The 10,310-nt window shown below is 37.8% G+C and overlaps 2 protein-coding genes across 2 annotated transcripts in view; both read left to right on the top strand.

The window, feature by feature from the left end:
* Nucleotides 1–10,310, top strand: part of LOC131523579 (adhesion G-protein coupled receptor G2-like) — a 42,371-nt gene that overhangs the window by 18,252 nt on the left and 13,809 nt on the right. The gene's annotated exons all lie outside the window — the stretch shown is intronic.
* LOC131523577 (mucin-2-like) lies at nt 3,672–10,296 on the top strand. Its single transcript, XM_058750061.1, has one exon. It carries the CDS (start codon nt 3,882–3,884, stop codon nt 10,245–10,247), a length of 6,366 nt encoding a protein of 2,121 aa, XP_058606044.1. The 5' UTR covers nt 3,672–3,881; the 3' UTR covers nt 10,248–10,296.

Consider the following 10,310-nt stretch of genomic DNA (forward strand, 5'->3'; position numbering starts at 1 on the left):
CATGCTGTTGTAATAGCTGCAGTATGTGGTTTTGCATTGTCCTGCTGAAATACACGTTGTCTGAAGGGGAGCATATGTTCCTATAAAACCTTTATATACCTTTCAGCATTCATAACATTCGTCGTCTGAGGGCCTGAAGACCACGGGCATCCAACAAAGGTCTTTGGCCTTGTCCCTTACGCACAGAGATTTCTACTGTTTCTCTGAAACTTTTGATGATGTTATGCACTGTAGATGATGAGATTTGGAAAGCCTTTGCAATTTGACATTGAGGAACATTGTTTTTAAAGTATTCCACAATCTTTTTACAAACTCTTTCACAGATTGGAGAGCCTCTGCCTATCTTTACTTCTGAGAAACTCTCTAAGACATCCCTTCTATGTTACAGATCTGGGCCTGTATTCATGAAAAATCTTAGCGCTAAGAGTTGCTCCTAGTAACAAAATTCTAAGAAAATTCTTAGAAATGTGGCTGTTTCCTCTTAAAATTACAGAAAAGATCCAAGTAAAGAAAAAAGTAATTGAAAAAGCATCTTAACCCTTAAAAGAGGTCTTAAGGTCCGAAATTGTTAGGAGTACGGACGAGGACTTTTAAGAGGCTTAAGAGTTTTTTTAGCTGTGGAGAAAATGGATGAAACATGACGAGAGAGAAGAAATGTGTTGCATATAATGCATGATAGTGAGTTAATAAGACGCTACACATTAGATCGTGCAGGGAACATGTTTGTGACCGATCTTATTGGAGACACTCTAACATCTCCAACACCGTGCAGAAATGCCATAGCGCCAGAAATGGACGTAATCACTACATTACATTTTGTAAGGTAGACTGTGTAGAAAATTTCAATGTATTTATAATTTTTAGGTATGTCCTATGTGACGGTGTTTTACATACCTTGCTGCACGTTTCGCCGCAGTTTCAAATAGAAATGTCCACTGAGTGGCGCTAAAACACAGGTTCAATATGTGAACCCTGGCACATTTTTATTACGTAGATATTGGTATGTATTGCTGTTTTTTTTATTACGTATTGCGGTGGTTCAGAATTCAAATATCCGGGGACTGTCGCTAAAGGTTAATGCTCTATCGTGTTGGAAATATGCCCTACACCAAATCCAACCCTAAACCTACCCGATAGTGTTAACAAATGCAAAACTGATTTAAAAATGTATTAGCTGATGCAACTGTGCCATTTGAACTTCTTTTTACGCAGATTTTAACTGCTTTGTCGAACTATAGTTACACGGGATACGAACGGTACTTCTCGTCTCCTAAGTCCGTCTCCGTACTCCATGAGCTACCGAACAAACTTGTCATCTATGAAAACCCATAAATATGAAGCTGGATGTGTGCGATGCTAACGTTCAAAAGCATCAGTTTTCAAATCTCCCAGCATATTAATATTGTTTTGAAGTCATAGCATGATATTCTTCAAATAATTGTGCGAAAATTACGCTTTCTCTGTAAATTTGTGTGAAAGTGTTCTTTTATTTTGGAAACTGAAGTTATATGTACTTATTGGTACGTATTTCATGTCACGCTAAAAAGTGCACCCAGGTACGTAAATGCCATGAGACCAGGTAGAAATTAAAATGCTCCATCGGGACAAGATCACAGGAATCAGATAAGCCCTTTACACAATCTGACATGGCTGCGGTTGGAATTGAACTGCGGGGTTCATCTGGCCAGAGGAGAAATGACCCCCGACTGAGCCTGGTTTCTCCCAAGGTTTTTTTCTCCATTCTGTCACAGAAAGAGTTTTGGTTCCTTGCCGCTGTCGCCTCTGGCTTGCTCAGTTGGGGACACTTAATTTCTAGCAATTATCGTTGATTTGGTTGCACAGATACTATTTAAACTAAACGGAGCTAGACAATGACATCTCTGAATTCAATAATGAAATGCCTTTAACTGAAAATTGAGTGTTTAATCTTATCATTATACATTACTGACACTCCATCCTCTGTTAAGATACTGATACTGTTAAGTGCTTTGACACAATCTGTATTGTTAAAAGTGCTATATAAATAAAGGTGACTTGACTTGACTTGCCATGCCAACTTTTTTGAGACCTGTAGCAGGCATCACATTTGAAATGAGCTTATTTAGTGGATAAAAGTGTAAAATTTCTCTGTTTAAACATTTGTTATGCTATCTATGTTCTATTGTGAATAAAATTCAGTACTCGGCTGAGGGCTAACTCTGCTGGCTTGGCATTACACTTCAATTAGGACAGGACAACTATTATTATTATTGTTATTTACCAGAAGGGTGAAAAAGGCCACTGTGGAACAAACCATTTTTTTTTTTTTAAATCGTGCATCATTTAATTAGCATCATTATCTTGCATTATATTCTCCTGGAAGTAACTAAGTAAGAAAGGAAGGTTGCACTGATGAATGTACAGCTTAAATACTGAACACAACAGTCTTCAATATAAGACTATATTATGTTAGTATCAAGACCAGCATTTCTTAACAGGGTCAGAGAGACAAGTTTCACCAAAATTTCAGAGACATGTTTCACCAAACATTTAAGACAAAGCAAGGTGAAACTTCTGACCACTTGCATAAGAATATAGCAGGGCGCTGGTTGTACGCACCCTGTTGTATGATAGGGTCCCTGTGTTACTTAGTATTTCTTGTTTTTCTGGTAAAAATATTACAATACAAGATGTACTTATGAGAAGCCAACTGGCACAATATATTGTATTAGAGAAAGTTATCAGCATTTAATCTTTATGTATAAAAAAATAAATAAAACATATCCGTCAACAGGGCAAGAAATATAAACTTAAAATTTACTGCTCCATTTTTTTTGTGTGTGTGTGATTCACTTCAGTTAAACAAGCAATAGAGGTAAGACAAGTCATGTTGCTTTAATTCAATGTTGCTTTAAAGTTTATTCTCATAGCCTGGCAGGTGTTTTGAGTAAAGGAATAATCTTGTTAAATTTTAATTCATTTGTCTGAAACAATTGATTTAAATCTTATAAAAGTTCTAAAAACTGAGTAACAAAATTCATAATAAGGTGTCAGTGTCAGCTATTGTCTGTTGTCATGTTGCACATTATAGGCTACACTTTTATCATAAAGTCAGTGTTAACTATCATTTGTGTTTTATTCCATTGTTGTTCTTTTATCACTTTTATCACTTTCAGTGCAATTTTTTTTTCATATGCATGATTTCATAATTATGTTGAATTATGTGTTGTCCTGATCTCTTGAGGATGTCAGAACATAGATCCTGTTGATCTTGGAGATACATGTACAAACGCCCAATATAACAATGATATATGCACCGGTAAATATGGTATAATTCTATATTTTTATTCTATATTATCATTATAAAGTCTATATTTATAATGTTTTATAAATAATCAACATACATTAGAGTATATTCATCTTTAAGATTTCTTAACTCATTGTACAATTTCAATAAAATTAATTTATTATTTACTTCCTGTGTATAAGGGAAAACAGGAGGCAGATACATTCTACATTTAAATGGGACTAAATGGATTTGTGTGACCTGCGTTGATGGAACACCAACCACCGTTACACCAATGTCACACACCACAACTCAAAATTGGACTAACAGTTTTACATCACATACGACAACACATGAGCAAACTACAAGTTTCACATCACTTACGACAACTCACAAACCAACTACAAGTTTCACATCACGTACAACAGCTTCTGAGCTGACTACCAGTTTCACATTACATACGACAACTCCCAAGCCAAATACCACTTTGACATCACGTTTGACAACTCCCGAGCCAGCTACAACTTTAACATCACATACGACAACTCCCGAGCCAACTACCAGGTTCACATCACATTTGAAAATTCCTGAGCCATCTGACAGTTTCACATCACATATGACGACAACTGAGACAACTACAAGTTTCACATCTCATACAACATCTTCTGAGCCAACTACGAGTTTCACATCACATACAACAAGTCATAAACCAATTAGAAGTTTAACATCACATGTGTCAGCTCCTGAGCCAACTACCAGTTTCCCATCACATACAACAACTAACAATCCAAATCCAAGTTTAAAGTCTTCCACTACAACAACTTCCGAGCCAACTACCACTTTCACATCATTTACGACAACTCCCGAGCCAACTTCCAGTTCCACATCACATGCAACAATTCCTGAGGAAACTTCAAGTTTCACATCATATACATCAACTCCGGAGCCAACTTTCAAATCACATACGAACACTGCAGAGAACACTAGAGGATTCACATCACATACAACAAATCATAATCCAAATACAAGTTTCACATCACACACATCAACTCCTGAGCAAACTACAACACATACAACAAATCACAATTCAACTAATAGTTTCACATCACACACAACGACTCCCAAACCAACTACTAGTTTCACATCACATACAACAACTGACAATCCAACTACCACTTTCACATCATATACAACTCCTGAGCAAACCACAAGTTTTACATTACACACAACAAATCACAGTCCAAATACAACTTTTCCATCACACACAACGATGCACAATCCAACTACAAGTTTCAAGTCACATACGACAACCCCAGAGACAACTACCAGTTTCACATCACATACAACAACTCAGAATCCAAATACAAGTTTCACATCTCAAACAACATCTTCTGAACCAACTACTAGTTTCACATCACATGTGTCAACTCCGGGGCCAACTACCAGTTTCCCATCACATACAACAACTAACAATCCAAATACAAGTTTAAAGTCACATAAAACAACTCCCGAGCCAGCGACCAGTTTCCCATCACATACAAAAACTAAAAATTCAAATACAAGTTTAAAGTCTTCAAGTACAACAACTTTCGAGTCAACTACCACTTTTACATCATATACGACAACTCCCGAGCCAACTTCCAGTTCCACATCACATGCAACAATTCCTGAGGCAACTTCAAGTTTCACATCATATACATCAACTCCCGAGCCAACTTTCAAATCACATACGACAACTTCAGAGACAACTAGAGGTTTCACATCACATACAACAAATCATAATCCAACTACAAGTTTCACATCACATACAACAAATCATAATCCAACTACAAGTTTCACATCACATACGTCAACTCACGTGCCAAATAATAGTTTCACATCACACACAACGACTCCCAAACCAACTACTAGTTTCACGTCACATACAACAACTGAGCAAAACACAAGTTTTACATTACACATAACAAATTACAGTCCAAATTCCACTTTTCCATCACACACAACAATGCACAATCCAACTACAAGTTTCAAGTCACATACGACAACCCCAGAGACAACTAAAAGTTTCACATCACATACAACAACTCAGAATCCAAATACAAGTTTCACATCTCAAACAACATCTTCTGAACCAACAACGAGTTTCACATCACATACTACAAGTCATAAACCAACTACTAGTTTCACATCACATGCGTCAACTCCGGAGCCAGCTACCAGTTTCCCATCACATACAACAACTCAGAATCCAAATACAAGTTTCACATCTCAAACAACATCTTCTGAACCAACAACGAGTTTCACATCACATACTACAAGTCATAAACCAACTACTAGTTTCACATCACATACGACAACTCCCGAGCCAACTACTAGCTTCACATCATATGCAGCAACTCCAGAGACAACTACAAATTTGACATCACATACGACAACTCCCGAGCCAACTAGTAGTTTCACATCACATACAACAACTGACAATCCAACTACCACTTTCACATCATATACAACTCCTGAACAAACCACAAGTTTTACATTACACACAACAAATCACAGTCCAAATACAACTTTTCCATCACACACAACAATGCACAATCCAACTGCAAGTTTTAAGTCACATACGACAACCCCAGAGACAACTACCAGTTTCACATCACATACAACAACTCAGAATCAAAATACAAGTTTCACATCTCAAACAACATCTTCTGAACCAAATACGAGTTTCACATCACATACTACAACTAACAATCCAAATACAAGTTTAAAGTCACATAAAACAACTCCCACGCCAGGGACCAGTTTCACATCACATACGACAACCCCAGAGACAACTACCAGTTTCACATCACATACAACAACTCAGAATACAAATATAAGTTTCACATCTCAAACAACATCTTCTGAACCAACAACGAGTTTCACATCACATACTACAAGTCATAAACCAACTACTAGTTTCACATCACATACGACAACTCCCGAGCCAACTACTAGCTTCACATCATATGCAGCAACTCCAGAGACAACTACAAGTTTGACATCACATACGACAACTCCCGAGCCAACTAGTAGTTTCACATCACATACAACAACTGACAATCCAACTACCACTTTCACATCATATACAACTCCTGAGCAAACAACAAGTTTTACATTACACACAACAAATCACAGTCCAAATACAACTTTTCCATCACACACAACAATGCACAATCCAACTACAAGTTTTAAGTCACATACGACAACCCCAGAGACAACTACCAGTTTACCAGTTACAACAACTCAGAATCCAAATACAAGTTTCACATCTCAAACAACATCTTCTGAACCAACTAAGAGTTTCACATCACATACTACAAGTCATGAACCAACTACAAGTTTCCCATCACATGCGTCAACTCCCGAGCCAACTACTAGCTTTACATCATATGCAGCAACTCCAGAGACAACTACAAGTTTCACATCACATATGACAACTCTCCAGCCAACTAGTAGTTTCACATCACATACAACAACTGACAATCCAAATACAAGTTTCACATCTCAAACAACAAATCATAAACCAACTAATAGTTTCACATCACATGCTTCAACTCCGGAGCCAGCTACCAGTTTCCTAACACATACAACAACTAACAATCCAACTACAAGTTTCACATCACATACGACAACTCCCGAGCCAACTACTAGCTTCACATCATATGCAGCAACTCCAGAGAAAACTACAAGTTTCACATCACATACGACAACTCTCGAGCCAACTAGTAGTTTCACATCACATACAACAACTGACAATCCAACTACCACTTTCACATCATATACGACAACTCCTGAACAAACCACAAGTTTTACATCACACACAACAAATCACAATCCAAATTCAAATTTCCCATCACACACAACAACTCACAATCCAACTACAAGTTTCAAGTCACATATGACAACCCCAGAGACAACTACCAGTTTCACATCACATACAACAACTCAGAATCCAAATACAAGTTTCACATCTCAAACAACATCTTCTGAACCAACTACGAGTTTCACATCACATACTACAAGTCATAAACCAACTACTAGTTTCACATCACATGTGTCAACTCCCGAGCCAACTACCAGTTTCCCATCACATACAACTCACTATCCAAATACAAGTTTCACATCTCAAACAACATCTTCTGAACCAACTACGAGTTTCACATCACATACTACAAGTCATAAACCAACTACTAGTTTCACATCACATGCGTCAACTCCGGAGCCAGCTACCAGTTTCCCATCAAATACAACAACTAACAATCCAACTACAAGTTTCACATCACATACGACAACTGACAATCCAACTACCACTTTCACATCATATACGACAACTCCTGAACAAACCACAAGTTTTACATCACACACAACAAATCACAATCCAAATTCAAATTTCCCATCACACACAACAACTCACAATCCAACTACAAGTTTCAAGTCACATACGACAACTCCCGAGACAACTACCAGTTTCACATCACATACAACAACTCACAATCCAGCTACCACTTTCACATCATATACGACAGCTCCTGAACAAACCAAAAGTTTTACATCACTCACAACAACTCACAATCCAAATTCAAATTTCCCATCACACACAACAACTCACAATCCAACTCCCGAGCCAAATACCAGTTTCCCATCACAAACGACAACTCATAACCCAACTACAGGTTTCACATCACATACATCAACTCCCGAGCCAACTACAAGTTTCACATCACATACGACGGCTCCCAATCCAACTACTAATTTCACATCACATACAAGTCCCGAGCCAAATACTAGTTTCCTATCACATACAACTTATAATCCAGCAACAAGTTTTAAGTCACATATGACAACTCCCAAGCCAACTACTATTTTCACAACAAGTACGACAACTGACAATCAAACTACCAGGTTCACATCACATACGACAACTTCCAAACCAACTACAAGTTTGACATCACATACGATAACTCCCAAGCCAACTATGAATTTCACATCACATACGACAACTCCTGAGCCAACTACTACTTTCACGTCACATACAATAGCTCACAATTCAGCTACCAGTTTCCCATCACATACAACAACTCCCAAGGCAAATACTAGTTTCACATCACATACAACAACTGACAATCCTACTACTACTCTCTCATCACATTCAACAACTCTTGAGCAAACTACAAGTTTCAAGTCACATACGACATCTTCCAAGCCAACTACGCGTTTCACATCACATACATCAACTCCCGAGCCAACTACAAGTTTCAAGTCACATACGACATCTCCCAAACAAAATACCAGTTTCACATCACATTTGACAACTCACAATCCAACTACTAATTACACATCACATGCGACAACTCTCAATCCAACTACTGATTTCACATCACATACAAGTCCCGAGCCAACTAGTAGTTTCACATCACATACAACAACTGACAATCCAACTACCACTTTCACATCATATACGACAACTCCTGAACAAACCACAAGTTTTAAATCACACACAACAAATCACAATCCAAATTCAAATTTCCCATCACACACAACAACTCACAATCCTACTACAAGTTTCAAGTCACATACGACAACTCCCGAGACAACTACCAGTTTCACATCACATACAACAACTCACAATTCAGCTACCACATTCACATCATATACGACAACTCCTGAACAAACCACAAGTTTTACATCACACACAACAAATCACAATCCAAATTCAAATTACCCATCACACACAATAACTCACAATCAAACTCCCGAGCCAAATACCAGTTTCACATCACATACAACAACTCACAATCCAGCTACCACTTTCACATCATATACGACAACTCCTGAACAAACCACAAGTTTTACATCACACACAATAAATAACAATCCAAATTCAAATTTCCCATCACACACAATAACTCACAATCCAACTCCCGAGCCAAATACCAGTTTCCCATCACATACAACAACTCCCAAGGCAAATACTAGTTTCACATCACATACAACAATTGACAATCCTACTACCACTTTCTCATCACATTCAACAACTCTTGAGCAAACTACAAGTTTCAAGTCACATACGACATCTTCCGAGCCAACTACGCGTTTAACATCACAAGCGACAACTCATAACCCAACTATAAGTTTCACATCACATACATCAATTCCCGAGCCAACTACAAGTTTCACATCACATGCGAAAACTCACAATCCAACTACTAATTTCACATCACATGCGACAACTCACAATCCAACTACTGATTTCACATCACATACAAGTCCTGAGCCAACTACTAGTTTCACATCACATACGACAACTCTCGAGCAAACCACAATTTTAAAATCACATACGACAACTCCTGAGCCAACTACAAGTTTCACATCACATACAACAATTCCTGAGCCAACTACTACTTTCACGTCACATACGACAACTGACAATCCAACTACCAGTTTCACATCACATTCAATTCCCAAGCCAACTACTAGTTTCCCATCACATACAACAGACAATCCAACAAGTTTTAAGTCAACACATACAACAAATAACAATTCAACTACCAGTTTCACATCACATTCAACAACAAATCATAAACCAACTACTAGTTTCACATCACTTGCGTCAACTCTGGAGCCAGCTACCAGTTTCCTATCACATACAACAACTAACAATCCAACTACCACTTTCACATCATATACGACAACTCCTGAACAAACTACTAGCTTCACATCATATGCAGCAACTCCAGAGACAACTACAAGTTTCACATCACATACGACAACTCCGAGCCAACTAGTAGTTTCACATCACATACAACAACTGACAATCCAACTACCACTTTCACATCATATACGACAACTCCTGAACAAACCACAAGTTTTACATCACACACAACAAATCACAATCCAAATTTCCCATCACACACAACAACTCACAATCCAACTACAATGACAACTCCCAAGCCAACTACTATTTTCACAACAAGTATGAAAACTGACAATCAAACTACCAGTT

This window comes from Onychostoma macrolepis, chromosome 17, assembly GCF_012432095.1.
Source record: "Onychostoma macrolepis isolate SWU-2019 chromosome 17, ASM1243209v1, whole genome shotgun sequence".
Taxonomy (NCBI): Eukaryota; Metazoa; Chordata; class Actinopteri; order Cypriniformes; family Cyprinidae; genus Onychostoma; species Onychostoma macrolepis.